This window comes from Vigna radiata, chromosome 1 (genome assembly GCF_000741045.1).
Source record: "Vigna radiata var. radiata cultivar VC1973A chromosome 1, Vradiata_ver6, whole genome shotgun sequence".
Lineage (NCBI taxonomy): Eukaryota > Viridiplantae > Streptophyta > Magnoliopsida > Fabales > Fabaceae > Vigna > Vigna radiata.
The window spans coordinates 10,571,735-10,598,784 of NC_028351.1; the positions used below are offsets into that span (position 1 = coordinate 10,571,735).

The following is a 27,050-nucleotide window of genomic DNA, read 5'->3' on the forward strand; positions in this document are numbered from 1 at the left end:
CAAAAGGTACCCATGGGTTGAACAAAATCCACGAGTTTTTTTAAGATGAGTATACGGCGGATAGAATTTTATCCAACATTCAGGTTGCGAGTAGGTATTATCCATGTCTGACTCGTTGCCATTCTTAGTGACACAAGACCCAACAGAAGGTCTGTTTATGAAGAAGAAAAAATCTCCCCAAATCAATTTGGGAAAAAGATTTGAATTAAGGTTATTTGAAACTGTACTAGGAAGGACGTCCGGCCCGGTATAACCGGGGGGACATGCTGATTAACAGCAAACCACCATTGGGTGTACTAGGAAGGACGTCCGGCCCGGTATAACCGTGGGGACACGCTGATCGACAGCAAACCACCTTTGGGCTCGTCCGATCTCTATACCAGGGAGGACGTCCGGCCCTTGATGTCAAGGAAGCGCTCAGACAATAAACCACTCCAGTAGCGAAACCTCCGGACTTCAGATCTCGCCCGGTTTGACCGGTCGGCATCACAAGAAACACATGACGTATGGACAGCGAATGAGAAAGGATCAGGTTAGTAATCNACGGTAAGTTAATTAGGATTAACAGCATTGGGCCCGATCTTGGGCCGTGATTAAGGAAGATTAACCTTCGGCCCATCTTGAAAACTATAAATACAGGTCAAAGGTAACAGTAGGTGAGGACATTGATGGTGCATTTATGCTGCCTGATAACTTTCTCTTTCTATCTCTATAAACAAGATTGAGAACTGACTTGAGCGTCGGAGTACTTTTAACAGGTACCCGGACGGTTAAGACGGACAACAAGGGACGAGAGACAGCTGACGACTAGAGAAGACTCCTAAATTGTAGAGGAAGATCCGAAGACCCGAAACAGAAACCATTTAAGAAATTCACTAATAGCTAAGATAAAAATTTGAATTTGAAATTAATTAATATCTACAGATTTTCCATAGACGTTGGTTTGGATTAAATTTAACTTATTTAAAGATGTAAATAAAAAAAATTCACCTAAAGTGACCAACTTGTAATTAAAATTTTCAATCTACACGATACTCAATTTTTAATGCCGTCTAATTCACTTAAAGGGCAAGGTTCAATTTGAATCAATTTTTCAATTAACATACAAAGACCTAAGATGATTATGCACAAATAAAACATTCGAAATGATTAAATCTTAAAATTAAACAAAAATAAAACAAACACGTGTAATAATTATAAAATGTCAGTGACTTTTTTTTTTGTTAAATTCTTCCAAAACTATTTTCCAGCGAAACTCAAATTCTTTCCCTCGCCGCGGAGAGTGAGCTACACTGGCAGATATCAGAGTGAGGGGACTCACAGAAATACTGAGTCCCGCCAAACATAAACCCTAATCGAGGGTTTAAGCTCCAACAACATAACCCAATCCTTTTTCTCTTTAACCGTTTCAGTACCGAATTTGAATCCCGCGCGTCTCCTTCAACCATGAGTTTCGCGGCGTACAAGATGATGCAGTGGTCCACTGGAATCGACAACTGCGCCGCCGGCTTCCTCACGCACTCACGTGCTGACTCCGTTCCGCTCCAGGCCGACGACCTAGACGCCGAGTGGTCCTCCCGCCCTAGCCGCGTCGGCCCCCTCCCAAACCTCGTCGTCACCGCCGCCAACGTCCTCGAGGTCTACGCCGTACGCATCCAAGAGGACCAGCCGACCAAGGCCACCGACCCCCGCCGCGGTACTCTCCTTGATGGAATCGAGGGAGCCTCACTTGAGCTCGTGTGCCACTACAGGTTTCGCCTCTGTCCGCTTATCTGTTTTGGAATTTGAATTGTGCTTAGATTAGCTAATTTTTGAGAAACTATAATATGCGATTATTTTGTTGGGACCAAACATTTTGAGCTGTGTAGGGGTAGTGGTGTGAATTTGCAGCGGCGAGCAACTAACGAGGTTGCGTTCCCGTCGAGAGAGGTGCTCCCATAGAGTGTTTGTTCACTTGTTCTGCAGTCTGCGTTGTGATTAGATTAGTTTATTTTAAAAAATAGTAAAAATAGCGATTACTCGAAATGATCTGGACTTGACATTTGAGCTGTGGTTGTATGGACTTGCTGGAATTTAGAATGTTTAGTGCCAATAGTGGCTGGGTTGATTCTAGCGTAAGGGGTTAATTTCTATAATGTGGCGAACAACTAAGAAGGTTCCAATTGCCGTTGACAGAGGTTCACATTTAGTGTTTTGTTCACTTGTTCTGGAGTCTGAATTGTGATTGGATTAGCTTATTTTAAAGAAATAGTGAAAATAGCGATTAGTTTCTTGCAAATGATCTGAACTAGACACTTGGACCATGATTGTTGCGTGGTTTACTAGAATTTCATGGAAGGGGTTAATTCTCTGACAATGTGGCAAACGAAGGTTTGATTTTCCATCGAGAGAGGTTTCTCACATAGAGTTTCTGACTGTACTCAAATATGGCTGTGTGTACATATGAGAAATTAGAAAGAAAACTGTGGTCCATAAGACAGTTTTTGTTTCTTAGCTATTTTTTAGTTCTTGTTTGCAATTGATGGTACATTGTGGATTGAGTAGTGGTGATTTAGTATGTGATAATTGTATGTGCTTGGTTAATGGTGCAGGGATGTAGATTTGGTTATTTGCAGCTTTGTTAGTTTGCTGAATTTACTGTTGCTGTTTAGGGTAGACTGTGAGGATTTAGTGGAATTCAGGGGTTGGGTCTTGTTGTAGGGATTAGTACCTACAACGTCGCAGATGAAAGTTCGAGTTGCTTATGTTCACATTTAAAGTTCAACCCTGCCGCAAACAAGATTGACTCCAAAGAAGTACACCCACAATGTTATCATTATCAAAAAATATTGGGAACACTTAAAAGTCCTCTACAAATATATACCAGTAGCCATAACAGATTATAGTAGAAGCATCACAGACAAAAAGAAAACACAGTATATGCATACAAGTATGTTTCGAAGTCCAAATCAACCAGAGATAATGCTAAATTATATAATATAAGTGAGTGTAAACTTTTCTTTACTAAGTTGATTTTATGAGTTTGAATTACTTTTAAAATTCACTTTTTTAAGAAGGTATTAGAGCTATTCAAAGTCTATCCTTTTCATGTTTGTTGGGTGTCGTGTCACCTACTATCAGGTTTTTCTCAGTTTCTCTCAGTTTCAGGCTTGAGATGTCCAATTCTTGGCATGAAAGGGGTGTGTTGGAGATGTCATATCGACTATGAATAAGATCAAATTATAATGTATAAGTGAGTGTAAATCTTATCTTACGGTTTTGAAATATTGAGTTAAACATAAAGTTAATTTTTTAAAAATCTTATAAACAATTTATTGGGTTTGGGTTGGGTATAAGAATCCAAAACATTTATGAAAAACGAAATTAGGGTTTCTTTTGCCTTGGGTCTGGGTTGGGCTGACCCAGATCTTTTTTTTTTCTTATGATGGAGGTCTGGCTTGATTTCGGTAATGCCCAAGGTAGCTGGTGTGCTGCTACAGAAAACCTGATTTGCCAAGACCTTGTTATGATGGCGTACAAAGAATCCACTGCTTTCTGCCATGGCCATTAATTGATAACACTGAGTACACCTATGTGATTAAGTAAAAGGGTAGTGAATAAAAGAGCTTATATTTTCTCTGATATTTAAGTTCTCATAGCAATTGATAGGTATGTTGTGGATTGAGTAGTGACAATAAAGTTTGTGATAATTGTAAGTGTTTGGTCAATGGTGCTGGGATTTAGACTGGGATAATGTTCAGCTTTGTCAGTTTGCTGAATTTTCTGATGGAGTTGAGTGTGGAACATCTAAGCCGCAATGTAAACGTCTAACAGTGGCTAATGCTGGAACATAAAATGTGAAATTTCTAAATATTTATATTTTCTTAAATATTGTTTTATAATTGATAGGTATGTACATTAGTGGTCATCAAGTGGGTTTCCTTGATGGCACCGGGATATTGAGTAGATTGCTCTTGCTTCTTTTAGCCATTGTTTTTACTGACAGACTCAAGTTTTATGTGAATTTAGAATGAGATGTTTGGAAAATTTATTTAGTTTCATTTTCATTAAGTATTGTATGGATTGGGTTAAGGGAATTTAGTTAGTGATAGTCACATGGATTTTCATGATGATAATGGAAAGGTTGCACATGACCTTGATCATTTGCTTGTTTAATCTATTGGATTTAGTGATTGATTTGGGCATCTTACCTGACACATGCTATTATACATATGATCCAGGTTGCATGGTAATGTTGAAACCATGGCTGTGTTGAGCATTGGAGGTGGTGATGCTTCTAGGAAGAGAGACTCTATCATCTTAACTTTTGCAGATGCAAAGATTTCAGTTCTCGAGTATGATGATTCTATTCACGGACTTCGAACAAGGTGAGTGCATAGTTTAAATTAGCTCGTGAACAACATATGCTTTTCTTTTGTTAAATTCTGTTATTAATATTGTCATATGTGGCTCCATAATTCTGTGAACTAAAAGTGAAAAGAATCGTTAATGGAAAAAATAGCCTTCAAATTTGTTAGGAGTGCCATTGAAAATGGATTTATCCAACTCTTTGTTATACTCTTACTATACACATTTTGTGCTACTTGATTGATATTATTAAAATGGTTAGCTACTTAGTTGAACTGCAGAGATATCGTATTCTATTTGGAATTTTATGAGTGGGTGTGTAGACATTCTAGTTCAACATTGTAGGGTAGAAGACTAGGTTGAATACTCCCATCAAGATGCTTTTTGTATTAAACAGTTCTAATCAAAACCTCCATTTGGCCTGCTTATGGAAATGATTGGTATTGTGATGAACTGTAACTATTGTTATGTTTGTTTTACTTCAAGGTTTAAAGAGATAAATGTTTTTATTTTGGTGATATTTGAATGCAGTGATATAAGTCTACGATTTTATTTTGGAGGGATTGAATATGGAAGATGTACAGGGCTTGCATAAAGCAAGCTGTTGCCATTACTTTTTGTTTTGTTGTTTACGGATAGGGTGTTGAGTATAACATAAAACAGTTAGTTCATTGACCTGTAGCATGCCAGTACTCATTTGAGAATCAGAATCCAAGTCATTTTACATCAAAATCATATCTCTTGTGTAAAGGGTGTAGTTTATGTCTTGTCTTTAACTCTTGTTTCTACCTCCTAGTTCTTTACATTGTTTTGAGGGTCCAGAGTGGCTTCATCTGAAAAGAGGAAGAGAACAATTTGCAAGAGGACCGGTGGTAAAGGTTGATCCTCAAGGCAGGTGTGGTGGGGCTCTTGTATATGATTTGCAAATGATAATACTAAAGGCCACTCAGGTTTTTCCTCTTTGCCTTGTGAATTTAAACACTTTATTACATACTAATTTTTTTACCTGTTTATTAAAAATAATCATTGTTCACTAGATATAGAAGGGATAGCCTAAAATGCCCAATCTCTTTACATGTCATTAAAGAGAACTTCCTTGAAATCCATTATTTTTTCTTGCATGTGCCCCAGAAAGTAGGACTTGGGTTCAAGTTTTAGGGTGTCTAGTCATGCTGTTGCAAGTTCTGTTTTAAATTCCTCCAATCTTTTCTCCAAATAGGGATAAATCTGTTTTTGTAAACCTGTTTTGAAAGTCCAAGGTCAAGGCAACATCTTTCATTTGAATTGCTATTACATAAAAGGATTGATTCTATTGATTTGTTGTGGATTTGTAAACCATGCAAAGGCTTCCCTTCATTGTGTTTTGAGCCTTGATTTATTTGACATCAATGGGCTCTGAGGATGTTTTAGTATCACATCTTCAATTTGCTGGATTCTGTCCCGTTATCATAACTAAATGTCATTTGTTTTCTTAATTCTCTTTCCATTCTTAGGTTGTTTAAAATCATTTCAAGGCTACAAATCAACCTTTCAGGGTTAAACAATCTTTATCTGTTTTCGTCTATTTTTGGGATTTCAATTACCTAAACTGCAATTGGCCTATCCAGGAGTTCCTATGGGTGGTAATCTCTTGGTCCACACCTTTAGTAATTCTTAAAAAGTAAACTTTAAACTTAATTCAATCTCATAAAACCGATGCATAATCCATTTATATACCTTAATTTGGCCATATCTTTTTATTGATGCAAGATTTTCAACACACTCTCTCATACTGAGGACTAAATATCTTGAGCACGTGACTAGATATTTGTGGGTGGTTTAATAGCTGATAAGACAATAGACCTAACAAATCTGAGTAGAATAAACTCTGAATCTATTGTGGAAAGTATATTTTAAGCCTAACTTTACCGTACAAAACTAGTTAATAAGGTGAGATTTATACTTATTTATATAATATGATTTAGTCATATCCCAATTTGATGTTGGATCTCCACAAGAACATGCCATTTGAATGATGTTCTAGTGGTTAGACAGTTTTATGGGAGCTTTCTTTTTCTAATTTTCTTTCATTGGTCGGGTTTCTGTAATTCAATTGTCTCGGTATAATATCCCACTGTATTATGTCACTCTATATAGTTTTTAAGAGCTTCTTATTCTCTTGTATATTTGTCTCTACTTTGTTCCTAAAAAATATTTCTTTTATTAAAATATCTACACAGCAGTAAGACATTTATGGTATGGACATTTCACTTTTAATAAAACTAGGAAAGCTGGATTTCCTGTGAGGATTTAGGTCTTTTGGATAAATTTCTCTTGCCGTTTTAGTAGTTTTGATTGGATTAGGAATTAAGACCGCTAGGTACCATTGCAATGCTATATGAGCAGTGATCTGGTGCTTTTAATAAAGAGAATGCCTTAATTTTTAGGATAGTGTTATATTAATGCAGTGATTGTACGTGCATATTAATGCAGAAGAAGAATGGGATCCAATCTTTGGGCTTACCAGGCACCTGACCTTTTGTTTAATAATTTTCAATTAAGTAACTATGATGCAAACAACCTGTTGTAACCCAGCGTTGCATTCTGTAATCCGCCTAACATTTAAAATCAACTGTGATTCATTTTGTTAGTTTATTTATCATGAAAAAATTTCTTTATGTACTATTATTTTTTATTGTCTTTTAATCATTTTATTCTTGCATTTTATTTTGTCAGGCTGGTTCTGGTTTAGTTGGGGATGATGATGCCTTGGGATTTTCAGGAGCAGTTGCTGCCCGAATTGAGTCATCTTATATGATAAACCTCCGTGACTTGGATATGAGGCATGTAAAAGATTTTACGTTTGTTCATGGTGAGTGAAGAGAATATTAATATTTACTATCTTGTCTCGATTATGTATTTATAAATTATAAAATAAAAGTTCTAGCTCTTTGTGAGATGGATTCTATATTTAGTTTTGATTAAAAATGGATCAGGGTTGTTAATGGTTACATCAATATTAGAAGTTCTTGAAGTGTATGGTATTCTTATTTCTTTCCTAATTTTGTGGGGTGTTGGGGAGAACAAGAAAATTGGGCTTAATCCAAAGGCTGCAAAATTAAAGAAAAATAAAACCATCTGTCTCCCTATATCAGCAGCAATAAGTATGTATGAATCACTAGAAGGGACAGGAATCGCATTAAATCCACGAGAAAGTTACTGGCTCCAGTTGATGAGCCATTCTGCAAATTTATTTCCCTCACAGTGAAATAGAACTCGTAACTTTAATATAAGCCATAATAAATGTTAGAAGAAAACGAGATTGTCTTTGTAACTGAACCCTGCCTTAGTGAAACACAAAAAAATTGTTCCTGTAAGTTTGAAATAGCAAGGCCTACTTATGTGCATTAACAAGGCCTACTTATGAACCCTGCTTCAGCCAAACAAGGCATAATGGATTTGCACATGTATTCTTGAACTAACAATTTTATTTTCTATATGCATATATTTAATCCATTCATACACCAAGGACAGAGACAGACTTTTTTTATTATAATACATGGTTCAAATGTATAAATAAGCATTTATTGCGTTTGTGCACAATAAAATATTGACTGTTGGTTTGATTAAAATGATAGGTTTCTTAAATTTATTTTCTGTTTGCTTATTTGGTAGCCCTCTTTTATAATTTGAATAATTAGTTGTGTTGTTTCTGGATCAAAAACCGAATTAACTAATTTTATAATTTACAATAATCATTTAAAAATAAAAATATAGTGGATTTTGATTTTGGTGCTATATTGCATTACTTGTGTATCTATTTTCTTTGCATGAAAATACAGTAATATGCATAAGTTTGTGTTAATTTTTACTTAACAAGTATTGATTTAACGTGTTGTACAGGCTACATCGAACCTGTAATGGTTATTTTACATGAACGTGAACTCACTTGGGCTGGGCGTGTCTCATGGAAGCATCATACTTGCATGATATCAGCACTTAGTATCAGTACAACCTTAAAGCAGCATCCACTTATTTGGTCAGCTGTTGTAAGTTTAACGTAGATGCCTAGATGTCACTTCAATGTGATTTTCAAAACTGACAATAGCAGAATGGAAGATTTTTACCCTCTGCAGTTTAATATCTTAGATAAGATATGGCTAGTTTATTAACCACTTTATTGGTGTTTGCTATGTATATTTTTTATTTATTTAGAATTTTCTTTTCATTATAAAAATTTTAGTTTTGTTTGTACTTAACTTGTAGCCAAACAAAAATAGTGTAACTAATGGTGTCTATTATATTGTGTAAACATTTTTAGTTTTGTTGTTCCTTAATATATAGGCTAACAAAAGTGAATGTGAGTAATGGTGTCTATTATATTGACTTTTTTTTTTTTTTAACAATTTACCACCTCATCCATGTGAGGTCTCTTTAGTAAGTGATTAATCAATGTGACCATGTAGGCCTTATGGTTTGAATAATATATCCTCATGGAAATGATATGTATTTCTAAAGTCCAGCATCTTTTGACTTCTGATTTCCCCCCTCTTTTTTATACACTAAACTGTTTTTGTAATTTTTTGCTGTTGCATTAATTTTTCAAGAATCTCCCCCACGATGCATACAAGCTTCTTGCTGTGCCCTCGCCAATAGGTGGTGTTCTTGTAATAGGTGCTAACACTGTTCATTATCACAGTCAGGTAAATGAGTTGCGTAGGCATATTTAATTGTAGTTTTGCGGGTATGTGTATTCTTGCATTTTACAGTTTTTGGTTTGCACTATACAGGGAATAATCTAATTATATAGGTTGTTTTTGCAGTCTGCTTCTTGTTCATTGGCCTTGAACAGCTATGCTGTTTCACCTGACAATAGGTGGTGATTCTTTCTGTCATATACTCTTCATTTAAAAGGAAACGACATTCTTGGCACGAGTTCTTACAATTATTTGACATTATCCTCAGTTTTCATACTCTCATTTGAAATCCTCGTTTGCACATTAACTAATATCTGCAAATTGTATTTGGATGTTAGCTTTTATAACCCCAATTCCCTTTTGTATTTCCAGTCAAGAGATACCGAGATCAAGTTTTAACGTGGAGCTTGATTCTGCCAATGCAACTTGGTTGTTGAGTGATGTGGCCTTGTTGTCTACAAAAACTGGCGAACTGCTATTGCTTACACTTGTTTATGATGGAAGGTATGCTGCCTTTTCTTTTTATCTTCCTCATTCACATTTTTTATGTTGTGGATCTTATGTTAATTTTAGCTGATTAAGATGTCGATGTGTAGATTGAATAGTATGCTCCAACTGATTTATAACAGGAATGTGTCATTTTACTTGCATATAAAGGAATCTTATGAGTCTATTCCTCTACTTGCGTATGTTCACATTCTTTATGTTGTGGGTCATATGTTCATTTTAAGCTCATTAGGACGGTAGATGTGTAGATTTAGAGTACACTCCAACTGACTTACACAGTGTTTGCTTTCACTTAATTACTGTTGAAGTGGATGTGTATGGGAGTGTCCTGTGTGTTTGCTTCTTCAATCAATTTGAGAGGATTTGTGGGAGAGAATTTGCGGGATGGGCAGGGATTCAAATCCTCGCATAACTGAAGAGATTCATGATGATTTAGTGTACCTACAATTTTTTTTAATTGGCAAATGTTAAATTGTTAGTATTATGTTACTGGGGGAGTTGAACCCACAATCTTTCCCTTCTTCCCTTCCAACTTTACGACCAAGCCAACTTTATATCTCCTAAGTGTTAGTGGATGGAGTTGAACCCACAATCTCTCCCACTCTCCCTTTCAACTTCTACCACCAAGCCAACCTTATAATGTAACATTACTAAATTGCCCATGGCTTCTGTTTTAAATCACATTGAATGACCCTTGCATGATGCTGTTAAGGTTGTGTGATTTGTGATGGGAGAATATGTTGAGAAACCATTAGAATCGATTACGTGGACGTGGGAATGGATTCTACACCATCAGAACTGATTCCATGGGGAGGAGATTGGATTCTACATCATGGAAACTGATTCTATGGAGTTGAGAATCAATTCTCTTGCCTCAGAACCGATTCTGTTTATTGCGAAACTAATTCAATGTGTTATGTTGTTGTGTGGTCGCTGGAGTGGTGGTGATAGTGCGTGTGGGTGGTGCTGTTGACTTTGGACAGTTGTGTAATGGTTCTTGTGGAGCATGTGTGGTGGTTGGTTGTGTGGGGATAGTGTCCTATTTCCTGTGTTGTGATGGTTGGTGGGCTGAGCAGCAGCTCCTGTGAAAGAAGAAGCTGCTGTAATAATAAACTACTAATAATAATACTATTAGATTTTATTTTAAATTAATTTTAACTAATAATATTTTATTTTATATTAATCTTAGCTGCAAGGACAAAAATGTAATCTTATATTTTAAACTATTAAAACAATTTTTTATCTAAGACATCCATCAAATCATTCACAAACTTTTCCTTTAAATATCTTCACTTTCACCTCTTTATTCCTTAAAACAAACAACACGACAATCCCTTCTCTATCTCCTTAAATCCATCCTTTCACCCTCATTCAAATCTATGCTTTGAAGTAAATACGGCCTTATAGTAGGAATATGTTCTTTACTTGCATTAAAGAGAATCTTACCAGTCTTAGTGTTTTGTGGTCTGTCCTTTTTTTTTTCATGCTATCATCTCATGCTTCTCTTTTGAAAGTGGAAGGCGTTTCTGTACCCCAAAGGTTTTTTATTTGTTTTTATCAAAGGAAGAAAAAATAGTTAAGTTTTTAAATTTGTGATCTATAGTAGATTGGTAGATGGAAATCATTTTGAAGAATTCTAGAATAGACAGCGTGATTGAAGAAAAGAAAGAGTTTATGCATTATCCCCTCATCCAACTGTTGTATTTTCATGCGCTCAAGACATTACGAAACACTATCCCTCATCCAACTGTTATTTTCATGCGCTCAAGACATTACGAAACACGATTATGATATAATATAACCTCCTCTATACATAAACCATTAATTATTATTTTTCATTCAGGGTTGTACAGAGACTTGATCTTTCCAAGTCAAAAGCTTCAGTTCTGTCATCTGTAAGTTTGAAAATTCTACACCTGTTGAGTTAATGTAGTTATATATTCAAATCTAACATTTTTAGATTAATTTTCATATTGACCAGTTTTTCTAATATCTGCATTATTATATAAGGGTATTACGACCATTGGGAATTGTCTATTTTTTCTCGCCAGTCGGTTAGGGGATAGTATGTTGGTGCAATTTTCTTGTGGATCTGGTGGTTCATTGTTGTCATCCAATTTAAAAGAAGAGGTATGTAATGGATGTCTTGAATTTCTCTTCTACCTTCTTTTGATTGATAATTTCAAAGCCATTTCTTTTAGTAGATGCAAATATGCTATTGAAGATGAGTTTTTTTTTGGGTTCTATGAATATTTCTAGCAAGCCCGCCGTTGTCTTTTTTCATTACTTCTGCGTTCTCTGTCACTGAAGTAATTTATAACGTATTCCCTTGCAACTTTGTAGGTCGGTGATATTGAAGTGGATGCTCCATCAAAGAGATTGCGGAGGTCACCTTCTGATACTTTGCAAGACATGGTTAGTGGTGAAGAGCTCTCCTTGTTTGGATCTGCTCCAAATAGAACAGAGTCAGCTCAGGTAGTGTCTCGATATGGATAGAGGAAAAGTCTCATTAGATTTAGTGGGCATCTTAACGTCTTTTAATTGTTTATAGATACATTCCTTGTTGGCTTTTCTGTGGTATTTTTTGAATTTCTTTTGCATATCAAACTTGCTGAACTAGTTAAATAGTTATATTTTTGCTGCAGAAGTCCTTCTCGTTTGCTGTGAGGGATTCATTGATTAATGTTGGTCCTTTGAAAGATTTCTCGTATGGTTTAAGAATAAATGCTGATGCAAATGCTACAGGGATAGCCAAACAGAGTAACTATGAACTGGTTAGTAACTTGTGTTACCCGTTTTAATCCAAGCTCTATTACTTTTTGCTTAGACAGGGAAACAGGTCGGGGAGTGAAAGAAGTCTTTGTACCATCTTCCTGTATAATAGTAGTATTCCATAGAGTTTGTTTACATTATGTTTGTGTCTTAGTTTAATTCCACTCAATGATTTTTAATTTACATATATTGAGCCATTATGCAGGTGTGCTGTTCTGGTCATGGAAAAAATGGTTCTCTGTGTGTTCTGCGGCAATCAATTCGTCCAGAAGTGATTACTGAGGTTTGTCCATGATTTTCGTTGGTGGGACATGTTTTATTATACGAAATATGTTTATGATATAATTTTTAAGTTTTTCTTTATATCAATGTACACAACTACTGAAACTTTAATTTTTTATATTTTATCCCTACAATTGCATAATAAATCAATTATTACTAGATACATCAAGCATTTAAATGTGATGTACTGATGCTACTTCTACCCATCTAGTTGTTTGTTTAGCAATTTGCTGAATGCTCTAAAAAGAATCTAATGAATTATGAATCAATTTCTGTTTGACAAGCTTGCAAATGGTATGCAACATTCATACTTTTTTTTTTTTTTTATAATGCATACTTTCAGGTTGAACTTCCCGGTTGCAAAGGAATTTGGACTGTGTATCATAAGAGCACACGTTCTCATAATACTGATTCTTCTAAGCTGGCTGATGATGATGATGAGTATCATGCCTATCTTATTATTAGTTTGGAGGCTCGTACAATGGTAAATACAGTATTTAGTTTTAGAACAATAAGCTATGGCTAAAGTCTAATAAGTTTTGATTTTAATGTTTATTTGTGGATTGACTTTGTAGTCAAATCATTTGGGGGTGTGGAATTTAAGTATTACATCAGTGCCTAATATGGGTATGCCAATCACATGACATTAGTAACGGTTCCTATAATACAACATTTCAGAGATAGTTCTATATGTGTATGTGTATATACGTGATGTCAAGTATTTTATAAACTTGTATTATAACTTACTTCTATACTTCCCTTGATTTTTTTTTTTTTTTTTTATATTTTTATTGTTAATTTTCTTAAATGGAAATTGAAGACTGGTACTCATGAGCTGACTTATAGGTCTCTCCTATGCAAGCAATGTGGGCATCTAATCACAGTATCTATAATCTTCCCTGAGTTTTATTCATAAAAGCTCAATGTCTTTATCATCTCTAGTTTTGTCTCTGTTGGCTGAGCGGCAAATCAGCTTTCTTCATCCTTTGCTCTTTGGGAAGCAGGACAGATGAAGAGTGAACTAACACTTGAAAATTTGGGTTTCTTTAGTGAATTAAGTTTTGCAAGATTGGGTACTAGAAGTCCACTTGTTTGTAGAAAAGTTTAGCTTGCTGGCAATGGAGAGGTATTTAATTGGACTGCCGATGAAATTCGGGTTTTGATATTTACATAGTAAATAAGGCAAAACTCAATCACAGGCATGACCAAATACCTAATTTATGAACAATAAAAGAAAATTTAGTAAAACAATCCTTTGTTTGATTAAGGGGGCATGTCAAGCTTCAACGTCAACTTTAACTTAAAAAGTTGGTTGACTGAGGCTTTATTCTTGCTTCAAAGCTCATCCGCTCCTTGATGTGTTATCCCTATTTATTGCAAAATTAAATGATAATAGTTTGTCATGGTTTACATAACGAAGTTACCTGTGTTTTCTTGGCTAATTTTTAACAGGTACTAGAAACAGCCGATCTTCTGAGTGAGGTTACTGAAAGTGTGGACTATTATGTTCAAGGAAAAACACTTGCTGCGGGAAATTTATTTGGAAGGTGGGTCTTTATTGGTTGGTTATTGATGTTTCTGTAAGAATAAGATTAGAAGATGGGTTATAATTTTACTTTGTTAGTAGATCTTTGCCATTTGGCTGGGATTATTGATTTCATATTGCATGGAGCCATGAACTGTTATCACTTGCTGGTGAAATGGAAAGTGTGTGCTATGTACCTTTATTTCCCTGTTAATTTTCATCTAGTCCAATGTCTTGTCACAAATTTTCCATAATTATAGAAATACAACTAATGCAGTCCCTGTTTTTATTTGTAGGCGTCGAGTTATCCAAGTCTATGAACGTGGGGCTCGAATTCTAGATGGTTCTTTTATGACCCAAGATGTAACCTTTGGAGCTTCAAATTCAGAATCCGGTTCTGCTTCTGAGAGTGCTATAGCACTTTCTGTTTCTATAGCTGATCCATTTGTCTTACTCAGAATGAGTGATGGAAGTGTTCGTCTTCTGATTGGAGGTAAACTTTTGGTTAGTTATATTCCTTCTAACAAATTATATATTTAATTTCCACTTTCATAGCTCTGATAAGCTTTGTCCTCTTTGTCTATTATATGCTTGCCTTACTTGTGCTGCTTGTTTTCACTATTTTGGAACCTATAATCAAGGATTGGCTTACACAGTGCAGGCATCTATAGATGCTATTTAGCTTTGTTTCCCCCTCTTTTTGTGATGCCTTTTTTTCCTTGTCATTTCAATTTACAGATCCTATTACCTGCACAATTTCTGTCACTTCACCAGCTTCATTCGAGAGTACCAAGGGATCAGTTTCTTCATGCACACTGTACCATGATAAAGGACCTGAGCCTTGGCTGAGGAAGACTAGTACTGATGCGTGGCTTTCTACCGGTGTTGGTGAGGCTATTGATGGTACTGATGGTGCAGCTCAGGACCATGGGGATATTTATTGTGTTGTTTGTTTTGATAATGGCAACCTTGAAATATTTGATGTCCCCAATTTCAATTGTGTCTTTTCTGTGGAAACTTTCATGTCTGGAAAAAGCCATCTTGTTGATGCTCTGATGAAAGAAGTACTAAAAGATTCTAAAATGGGGGATAGAGATGGAGTGGTCAGCCAAGGGAGGAAGGAAAATGTACCAGATATGAAGGTTGTAGAGTTGGCTATGCAGAGATGGTCTGGGCAACATAGCCGTCCATTTCTTTTTGGGATTTTGAGTGATGGAACTATTCTTTGTTACCATGCTTATCTTTATGAAAGTCCAGATGGTACTTCTAAAGTTGAGGATTCAGCATCAGCGGGAGGATCCGTTGGCCTTGGCACTACCAATGTTTCCAGGCTCAGAAATTTGAGATTTGTTCGTGTGCCCTTGGATGCATATTCCAGGGAGGAGACATCTAATGGATCACCTCGTCAACAAATTACTATTTTTAAGAATATTGGTAATTATCAAGGATTCTTCTTATCTGGGTCAAGACCAGCTTGGGTCATGGTGTTGAGGGAACGACTTCGTGTTCATCCACAGGTCTGAACAAATCCATCATTATGTAATCATATCTATTTATTGTTTGTGGTATAATTTCTTTCGAGATTTGTTGGGGATACCAATAACTTTTTACATGGTGCTTCTTCATTGTAATGAGTATATTCGATGAAGTTGGACAAGGCAGTTACAATAAATTAGATGCTCTTAATTAAATAGGCTTTGTAGTAAACTCCACCACTGATTGCAGTTTCAAGTCGCATTATTAGCTGATTGGTCTGCATATTATGTTTGAACCCTCATGGGTTGGCTGTCACATTGGATGACTACATTTTTTTTGCTTGATTTGACTACCTAAATGTAAATTATAATTCTTTTTGATAATATTTTTTTGTACAGAAGAAATTTGAAAAATTATCTTACTGTTGTCTTCTATGTCAGCTATGTGATGGGTCTATTGTTGCTTTTACTGTACTTCACAACGTGAACTGCAATCATGGACTTATATATGTTACATCACAGGTACAGGATGATACTTTGCTTTTATGGATAAATTATCATAAACTAGATTACTTGTGGCTAACCTTTCTTTAATCTACTCTATAGGGTGTTTTGAAGATATGCCAGTTGCCTTCTGGTTCAAACTATGACAGCCACTGGCCTGTCCAAAAAGTTAGCTTTCTACAGCTCAAAATATAAATTCTAGATTTTCTACCTGATTTGCTTGGACCTTTTCTAATTTGTGATATCATTCTTAGATTCCACTAAAAGCCACTCCACACCAAGTAACATATTTTGCTGAGAAGAATTTATATCCACTTATTGTCTCGTTTCCAGTAAGTACATCTATCTTTTTTAATTTGCTTGAAATGTTCAAGAACATAGTTGTTAGGCTTACAAGGTCATATAATTCTTACTCATTTAATAGTAATTTTATAATTCTTAGACTTGAATATTCGTCAAAATTTGGATCAGCTTATTTCCAAACTTTTATTTCTTGCAGCTTATGAAAAATCTTGATACAATTATTTTTCTAATAAGCTTGAACAAGATGTCAAATATTTTTTACAGTCTTAGTATTTATAATCACTTACATGCAGTACATCAAGTTGTTTTCTACTTTTAAGCTAAGAATTAGATTGCATAAACTAACCCTGCTTATAAAGTTTCTTCTTCCATTAGCTTGTATCCTGGTTAGTAATTATATTCTATCTTGTCCATGTATTTCTTATTATCCAACAAAAAATATATGTAGGTTTTTCTTACGAAGTAATACCCAGTCACTAGTTTGTCAATTTTAAGTAAATTAGCTTATTTGTGCTTTCATTATTTGCTACTAAAAATTTATGGTTTATATATTATTTTTTGGCGTAGTGCTAAACATTTTTTCCCCACTCCATTAATTGAATGTTCCATTTATTATTTTTGTTGGTAGTCCCACGTTAATTGGAGATAAGATCAATTTATAATATATAAATAGGTGCAAACCTCGTCTTATAAACCGGTTTTGTGAGATTGAGTTATGTTTAAAGTCCACTTCTTAACATGGTATTTGATTAGATGCAGCAACTTTATTGATTGCTTTTTAGTCTTTAGTCACAATTTCTTTATTCAAAAAGTGATACTACATTTTAATCATTCTCATCAGGTTCTTAAGCCATTAAATCAAGTTATTTCATTGGTTGACCAAGATGTCAACCATCAGAATGAGGGTCAGAATATGAATTCTGATGAGCAAAATCGCTTTTATCCTATTGATGAATTTGAGGTTCGAATTATGGAGCCAGAAAAGTCTGGTGGCCCTTGGCAAACAAAAGCAACAATACCTATGCAAAGTTCTGAAAATGCCCTCACTGTGAGGATGGTTACGCTGCTGGTAATGTTTTTTTCTTCACTTTTAAAAACGAGATGCTGATTGCTGCTGATCCTTATAAATTTCTCTGAAATCTATCTTTGTTGTAGAATACAACCTCAAAAGAAAATGAAACACTTTTAGCCATTGGGACTGCTTATGTGCAAGGAGAGGATGTTGCTGCAAGAGGACGCATCCTCCTTTTTTCTTTGGGGAAAAATACTGATAATTCACAATCTCTGGTATCCACAACCCCTTCACTCTAAATTTGGGTGATGCCTTTATTTGGACACTATCATGGATATCCATCTTCTTTGCAGGTTTCAGAGGTGTATTCTAAGGAATTAAAAGGTGCTATATCTGCCTTGGCCTCACTTCAGGGCCATCTATTAATAGCGTCTGGTCCAAAAATTATTCTGCACAAGTGGAATGGCACTGAGTTGAATGGTATTGCATTTTTTGATGCACCGCCATTACATGTTGTGAGCTTAAATATTGTGAGTGATTGTTCCTTAAATCTTTTATTATGATGAATAAATGGCCATTAAAAAACATTCAGTTTGGTTATGCAGTTATGTCTTTAATGTTCTGAAGTTTCTCTCATTGAATTAAAATTTGTTGGTTGGGTCAAATTAGTAGTGTGTTCCATGTTGTTTTCAAGAGCAATAATATTTCATTGTGATGCTATCGAGCTTTTAATTTTCCCATGACTTGATTAGTGGTTTTTATCATTTTGGTAGGTAAAGAACTTCATCCTTATAGGCGACATCCATAAAAGCATATACTTTCTCAGTTGGAAAGAGCAGGGTGCTCAATTGAGTTTATTAGCCAAGGATTTTGCTTCTCTCGATTGTTTTGCAACAGAATTTTTGATTGATGGAAGTACTCTTAGTCTCATGGTTTCAGATGATAAAAAAAATATCCAGGTTTGTCTTACGATTGAATGGGAATTATTTGTTTTCGTTGTTTTTTGTGATGTGTATTTTCACTTTTGAAAGTTATCTAATGCAAATAAAAGGAAGTTCTTCTAATTCAAAATTTGTTTTCTTTTTACTTGTGTCTAGGAATTCTTTTACTCTGTATGGACCCTTTCCAGTTTAATTTCCATCGGAAAGTTCATCTTGACTAAAGACTTGGCTCTCTTTGTAATTGGGGTTTTTCCCCTGTGTAGTCTCTAGTCATGATGCACCATCCAATGGATCATAGTAAAAAGAATAGTCCCTAATACTAACAGGCATCAAACCTACTATTCCCCCAAATTGCAAGATGAATTTTCTATCTATGATAAACAATTTTGCCTGTTAAAATACAAACCTTTTAAATCTACAATGACCATATGTTGTTTGCGAGGGTCCAACCCCAACTGTTATATGGTTTGACTGTATCTGTCTTTAATCTTAGCATCAGCCAGAATCGAATCAGTGTACCCTATAGGCTGCCACTCGCAATGTTCCGTCAAGGTAGTTTTGTTTCCTGATGCCCCATTTAGAAGAATTCACTAAGGCTAGCTTAACCTGAAAATTTTCCTTCCCCTCAGTTCTTTCTTTATTTATATTTTGGTGTTTGTCCATTTTTGTAATTTTAACTTGTTAATGTTTACTGGGATTTCATACACTCCTACGCAGTTTACTCTCTTTCTGTTTATATATTCTTTTAAAAAAAGTTGCTTCTTTTTTTAAAAAAAGTTGATTTGGTCTTAAAATATAGCTATCAAGTTTTTTGTGTTTATTTTTGTTTTATTATCTTGTCCTTCCGGTGACATAATTCCTTTGAAATGTATGATGCACAGATTTTTTACTATGCGCCAAAGATGTCCGAGAGTTGGAAAGGACAGAAGCTTCTTTCAAGAGCTGAATTTCATGTTGGTGCTCATGTGACTAAATTCTTAAGATTGCAAATGCTATCCACTTCGGATAGAGCTGGTTCAGCTCCAGGCTCAGATAAAACAAATCGTTTTGCATTATTATTTGGGACCTTGGATGGCAGTATTGGCTGCATTGCCCCTCTTGATGAAATCACATTTCGTAGACTCCAGTCTTTGCAGAGAAAACTTGTTGATGCTGTAGCCCATGTTGCTGGCCTGAACCCCAGAGCTTTCAGACAATTTCGGTCAAATGGAAAGGCTCATAAACCTGGCCCTGACAGTATAGTTGACTGTGAGCTGCTATGCCAGTAAGTTTATTCTTCAGCCAGTATTACTGCACGGGGTGGTTGAGATATGGATATTAAACTGAGTTTGAGTAAGAATTAAATATAAAGGTTGTTGGTTATTCTATAAATGTTGAAGAATTGCGATTTGCATCCAAAAATTAATGGCCTTATAAAATGCCTAAAACTTGGGTGCTTCCAAAAAGAAATGGAATAAATAGGGGATAATAAACCAAAGTAACATTGCAAGAAAATCTAGGTAAATTTCTTCATTTGCTTAGTCTTTCTATGAGCCAATAAGGTGAAAAGCTATACCTTGTACTTACAGACGTTACCTGTTTCAGATATTTACATTTGTCTCTTCATATTTCATTATATGCGGCTTCTTTTTACAGTTATGAAATGCTTCCATTGGAGGAACAGCTTGAAATTGCTCATCAGGTTGGGACAACTCGATCACAAATTCTCTCAAATCTAAGTGATCTGTCTCTTGGAACAAGCTTCTTGTAAACACGGTCATCTTTTGTAGATCAAGGAACAGTGCTGTCCATATTTTGCCATGCTGTTAGCATCTGTTTACTCTGATTCAATTAGCTCTTGTTATCGAGAAATGCTTTACTATGTCGAAGACTTGGGTAAGTCATTAGATAATGTAGCCTAATTCTCTTACTGCCGTTGGAAACAGTGAAAGCAGACAGTATTAGGATAGTGATATCCATAATTTATTCCTATGGATGTTTTATATTCTGTACTCTGTACATCAAAGGTCAATTTGCCATGTGGCTCATGCATGTCCTTTAACTACAGTCATGTAGACCTTGTAGTAGTAGGGGAGTCTGTTTTATTCCCTGCGGACGAGGTGGATGTAAAATGGATTTTGTTCCCCTAAAGAAACAAGTAGGAAACATAACCCCACTATAGAGGCAGATATTGTTCTGTATGTCAGCGTTCAGAGTTCTCTGTAACATGTAATTATTAGTATTATTATTTCTCACACCATAATATGACCTATTAGTTGCAAATGACATTTTAATCTGTCATGGCTGTTAAGAGATATAAAGTTGGTTTAGTGGTAGAAGTTGAAGGAGAGAAAGATTAGTGGTGAGTTTGAATTCTTCTGTTAACAAAAACTAACATATTAATTACTAACATAATATTGACTAGCATTTGTAGATAAGACAAGTTGTCATGTGCATCTGTTGTGTCAGTCATGATAAATGGGTGTATCCACTGATATTTTAAAAAGAGTTATCTTTTGAAAATGAACATTAGACTCTCATCTTAATTAACAATATTGGGAAACATTAAGAATGATAATAATTTTACCAAAGTATACTTCTATGCTTGGTAGTAAATTGTCTTTGCAACCATAATTATAGTCTTAAGGGTGCAAAATTTCAGACATTCACAATCGTGATTGTAATTACATTTGTTTTCATATTTACCTATTGCATCACAATACCCCTTACAACATTAATTTAAATCTTGCTTCCTTGAAGTAGAAAATGGAATTTGAAAGTACTACCCCTATCAATCAAAATCTTATCTAAGGTTAAGATTAATCTTTGGAACAGAAGCCAGTGGCTGCTGAACAGTTAGCATTCGTTTCATGCTCCTATTATAATCACTTCATAAGCTGTTTTCATCTCTTTTGCATTACATCACTCGTTTCCTTACACACTTTTCAACATTTTCCCTTATCTATAGTAACCATGGACATTAAAATATCACCATTTCAAGTTAGAAGTTACGGTGGCGGTTATTGCTATCGTTCTTTCATCAATTAATTACTGACTCTAAATATTAGTTTTTAAATCATTTCAAAATATCAATCGCTTGATCGTATATAAGAACTTATTATTTAGATTAGGTCACAATATCAACTTTTACAATGTTGTCGCATTTTAATTTTATTTTTACTATTTATTTATTTTTTCCAAAACTTTGCTAATATAAGGCAAGTGCTATGTATTTTACAGTTTGAAACAATATCAAGCGAACCCTCTTTTCCGCTGTGTTAGTTTGTGTTATTTTTTTTTATCTGCTGCCGTTGTTTTTGTTATCGTATCATGTCTTCTAAAACTCAAGCTTAATAGCTAATACCATTGTTATCCGTATTCTCTATTCCCTTCTTTGGTACTTCAAAATTCGAGTTAACATTCTCGTCATTTCAATTTGGTATGCATGGTACAGCTCAGCGAATCAATTACCTATGATTTGCTTCTTTCGGTAGCTACAAAAGTCTGCTTCTTACCAAAATGAGTTAAAAGATAAGTAATACTTATGATCTGGTTCTATTGCAAGAATAACAAGTAATCCAAGTATGATTGCGCGTGTAAACACGAAACATAAATGCAAACCATGTAAACCTGCTTTACCAATGCTCTGTTTAGATGTGTTGAAGCCGTTAACCTAATTAAAGTTGAAAGTGAAAGTGGGAAGGAGTTAACTCCACATATCTAGTATTAATCAAATCAGCATGATGATGATACAGTTCAACTCAAGTTGACAACTCTTCCCATTTGTTGGTAAATTCTTTGTCGGCATTATCGATTTGTCTATCAACTTTTCTTTAGTATTGCTGCTATTTTCACATACCATTCCTTCGCCACGCAAGTGATAGTGAGTTAGGCAGTTTTGAATTGCAATTGCGTAAACCCTATGACAAATTCCTACTCATTCTACACCTTCACATCACACATATTCTTCTCCTTTTTTCTCCACTTAATTATTCAATACTTATACTAACTTTTCTTATAAAATGATGTTTTAGTATAAAATAATGATGTAGGTTTATGCTAACAAGATACAACAATTATTAGATATCTTATACCGTCTAAAAATAAGATGAATGTATTGTATATAAGTAGTACAAATCTCAATTACAAACTGGTTTTAAATGATTGAATTAAAAAGTTCATTTCTTAAAATAATATCAAAATCATTTGATAGTTATTTTAACGAAAGTTGTTATTTATTGAATTTATCATGTTTTATATAAATTAAAGATAAAACAATTTTTAGTATGTAAATAAATATAAATCTTATATTATAAATTGATTTTGTAAAATTGAGTTAATTTAAAATTTACATAAATAATATACATTTCTTTCGTAACATATATATTTATCTTAGTCATCATGTAACTACTCATTTATATAAGAAATTAGTTAATATATTACTCTCTAATGTACCATAGCTTAAGACATGATATATCACATTATATCTATGCTAGCATTAGTGAGGATTAAGGTTAACTAGTCTATCACTTCCACTAAGAGCGAGACGCTTTGTCCTAATGTGTGTGGACTCTTCTGGGAAACGTAACCATTTTAATTTGGTGAAGAGAAAAGGAAAAAAAAAAACAAAAAACAATTAGGTTATTTGTAGGCAACAATCATTTGATTACATACATACTTTTTCTTTTCTTTTTTAAATTACGTTAACTTCATTTAAGAATATGCAACTTTTAATTGTTCTTCCACTTCACCTAGCTCTTGTTTTGATCACAAAATTATTCAAGAGTTAAGATACAAACTCTCTCTCGGAATGTATTATATTTATTTAAAAATTTAAATTCTACTTTTAACAATTAATTTTTTTTATCCGATTCAAGAAGTTACTGTATTATTGTTGGCAATATATAGTATATCCCATTATTTCTCCTTCTTATATTATTTATGTTGTACACATTGCGAGTTGTTTTGTTGTATTATATTTTTTTATCCATTTTTTCATTTGATTATTTCAGCATGATATCATTATCATTGTTAATGTCTTGAAATTGGGAGATAACTGTTTTGGATAACATTCATAATCAAATTTAATCTTCTCTTAATGATGGTGAGGTGTGTGTATATATATATATATGTAGCACTTATTGTCACACTCATTCCTCCTCTTCCACATATCAAATATTCATGTTGACATTTCAATAAGATAACTCAATTTTATTACTTCAAATATTTGGTAGATGTGTTAAAACATTGCATTTAATTATATTTTATTATATTTTTTCTATAAAGATGTAATTAATCTTGAAAGAGATTAGTACGAGCGTGGAAGTACCAATCAAATTCTCCCTCTCAAAAGAATTTAATAGCTTTAACTACCCCAATAATAATTATTAATATTTCTTCATAGTAACCCCACTTTCAAGATTTGACACCACAATCATGAGAATGTCTCAAGGGTTATTTTAATTCAATAAATTCCTTTTTTTCTCTCTAAATTTATTTACTTATTTTCTTAGATGTCAACTATTTCAATGGATATACTTTTTTTTTAGCTACCAATTGAATCACACATACACCCATTTTCTCAAAAACCAAATCTTGATAAAGAATAAATAAATACATTTTTAATAATAATCGAGAAAAATGTTTTTTTTATCGAATATTTATCACTGTCACTCAAAACCTATGTATTACCATCACACAGTATAGATTGCTGTTATCCAAACCTATATACAGCAACAAAGACCCTTTAGCAAAACGATAAAAGGACATCATAACCCTAATTAAAAATCGAATTTTTAAAATATCTTCAAAGGAGTTAATAGTTGAACTATGGAATTAGCATTGTCCCGCGTGTGTAGGGTTCGTGCACGTGGGACTGATTGCATAATTTGGTCTAGCACGTGTATCCAATGATGATGACACACGTGCGAAATGCAGTTTCTCAGTGGGGACAAAGAGAAACAAAATGGGATAAGAAAGAATCAATGAATTATGCATCTCATTTTCCATGTTTATATAATTTCATTTTCTTCCTTATATTCATTTTTATTCTAATTTGTGGACCATTTTCTCCAAACAATGTCTACCCAAAGTGGAACATAACTCCTTCAATTCTGATCAAATGTGAGACCCTAATTCATAATAGCTTTCTCAAATCTTCTTGCCATGCATTTATGTACATATTTTCACTCATTCATATGCATATTTCGATAGTCAATATTATTAGTTTTAATTATCATATTTAAAGTATCATTTGTTTTCAAATTTGAATCTTCTATTATAATTTTATCTGTAAACTGCTATTAAATTCATTTTTAAATAATATAAAATTATTACACATACCAAAATATACTTTTATTATTGTTACTATCATAATTTTATATTATTTAATGAAAGTCGAACGCAATTTAAATATTTATTTTTTATTTATGAGATTTTTTTAAAAAAATAAAATAGTCACGTACTAGACAATATATTTTTTTTTATATATGATGATAAATTCTAAGAATATGATTTGATGAATTTGAAATTGAAATAACAATTATATCTTATGTTGTAGGTCCTCGAATCACATCGTACTGCGAGAAACTAAACTCTTATATTACATGAAGTTCTTATGAGTTAAGTTACCAAAAAACAAATGCATTTTGTTGATATGAGTAGCCAAATCAATTCTTTTGAGTCATCCTAACACCGTATAGTTTCATACCTATACAGTCTCTAGATCTCTCTCATTCTGGTAAACCTGTGTATGTTCAATTTTTCCATGTGTCCCTTCCACTGTAAACCTGTCAGGAATCACTCTTTGTTTTTGCCTCTCACACTTCGTGCCTCTTGGACTGACGATCACTCTTATCCTCCTTAATGCCAAGTGTCACACTTGAAATTAAAATAATAATAATAATAATTTATTTTTGTCGACATACCATAATGTTATGGTGTTTTTTTAACCTAAACTTGAAAGCATATTAATGTTTGATAGTGGAATATGAAGAAGGCACACTTAGGTCACCATCAGAGACATTTATATGAAGAGAAGAAGAGAGAGAGAGCAAAATGAGTGTTTGGTTTGACATGAAAAGAAAACCTTTCATTTCTTCAAACACCTTTGAAATGCTTTTTCTAAAAGTAATTGCGGCCACTGGATTCCAATTTTACTTCTCTTCAATCCTACCTTTCAATTTTCAAATTCACTCACAAAATCAAACTTCCAACTATATATCATCATGCTTTCTTTTACTTTTTTTTTCTTTATAATTTTATATATACAAGGACAAGAGTACAAATCCAAGATGAAAACCAATTATCCCTTTTTCTCATATTCTTTTAGTATATACCCAAATTGCCTAATTTATCCAACTTTTTCTATACTATTAATTCCTCTTTATCCACAATAGTACGTGTCATATACTTCAAAATATGTAGCTCACAACTAAATATTTTAAAAATAAAACTATATATTGTATATCGTGGATCAATATTTCATCGTAATATAATATTAATATTGCGATACGATAAAGAATCTCACATGTTCAAATAATTGTTTGTAAATACTCTTTTCTCTAATCATCATTTCATTGAGAAAAATTACCAATCATTAAACATATAATACTTTTAAGTATAATAATATTAACTATGTTAATGAATATTAATATTTAATGGAATCGATTTCGATTATTTACTATCATGTGTGTTTTGTATTAGTCATTGTTTGTTTTAAATGAAGTTGCAGAAAGTACTTAATTTCAAGTTAATAAAAATGTAATCATTCAAGTAATTAATATGTATTAAATGTAATTATTCATATTTTTTTCTTAATTTATAATTTTTGGAATAAATTTTGATTTAACAACGATCTAATTCTAGTTGAATCATTAATAATCATCTTTTGTATTAAATTAATTATTATTAATGATAATTTCTTGATATTGAAACCATTTATCTTATTATTGATGATAGTTGACTGAGGATATCTTATTATTAGGGCTAGAAAAAGAGTTTACATAGGTCAACTTGAAGATATATATGAACTGAAAATAGGTTAAGAAATGTAATTTAGTAGCAGTGGGGATTGAACAATTATTGAAGAACATGCAGAAAAGTAGTTGATTAGTAAATTAATAATGTACAGTTAATTCCCAACTAAGTCTATAATGATAATGCTTAATTAAATAATAAACCAAAATGAAGAGACACCAATCAATGAAAATTCATTGAGCCGAAAGTGTGCTTCAAATGCTTAAAACCTTTCTGCTAACAATTTTCTATCAATATTATTTCCAAACACTGCTGTCACCATCTCACTCACATCATCTTAATAATTTTTAGTTTTTTTTTTTTAAGATTTCGAAATAATTAAAAAGTAAATTTTAAATTTAATTTAATCTTACAAAAATTAGTTTATAAAATGATAGAGATTTTAAGAAAATATAAGTAAGATTTTTTTTTTATCTTATTTACTATATTTTTATTTTATGGGATTTTTAACGCTTATTGACATTTTCTTTTAATATAATGGTTGTAATAAAACAAGAGAAATAATAAAGGAGACAAAAATAAATAAAACAAGTCTTCCATTATATAACAATACTAAAAGTGACTTACTCTATAAATTCCATCTGAAAAGCTTTGCATGGCATAAATGTTAGAGATTTAATGAGGCTATATAATAAGGTAGTTTTACCTAAAATGTACAAAAAGCCACTTTGGTGTCTCATCATTAATTTC

The 27,050-nt window shown here is 33.4% G+C and overlaps 1 protein-coding gene across 3 annotated transcripts; it reads left to right on the top strand.

Moving 5' to 3' along the window:
- The first annotated feature begins 1,247 nt into the window (after positions 1-1,247).
- LOC106771382 (cleavage and polyadenylation specificity factor subunit 1) lies at positions 1,248-20,611 on the top strand. 3 transcript variants are annotated; one of them, XM_014657356.2, is made up of 26 exons: positions 1,248-1,751; positions 4,221-4,367; positions 5,144-5,297; positions 7,063-7,198; positions 8,230-8,375; positions 8,934-9,029; positions 9,150-9,202; positions 9,396-9,527; positions 11,374-11,425; positions 11,541-11,660; positions 11,874-12,005; positions 12,176-12,304; positions 12,508-12,585; positions 12,928-13,068; positions 14,037-14,131; positions 14,406-14,602; positions 14,848-15,626; positions 16,026-16,106; positions 16,191-16,256; positions 16,343-16,420; positions 17,233-17,460; positions 17,547-17,678; positions 17,757-17,933; positions 18,177-18,362; positions 19,226-19,608; positions 19,980-20,611. In XM_014657356.2, exons 1-26 carry the CDS (start codon positions 1,447-1,449, stop codon positions 20,092-20,094), a joined length of 4,338 nt encoding a protein of 1,445 aa, XP_014512842.1. In that variant the 5' UTR covers positions 1,248-1,446; the 3' UTR covers positions 20,095-20,611. The 3 variants fall into 3 exon arrangements, with proteins under 3 accessions (XP_014512842.1, XP_014512849.1, XP_022640327.1); XM_014657363.2 differs by having other exon boundaries at positions 12,179-12,304; XM_022784606.1 differs by lacking the exons at positions 19,226-19,608; positions 19,980-20,611 and having other exon boundaries at positions 17,757-17,883; positions 18,177-18,345.
- Positions 20,612-27,050: the final 6,439 nt, after the last annotated feature.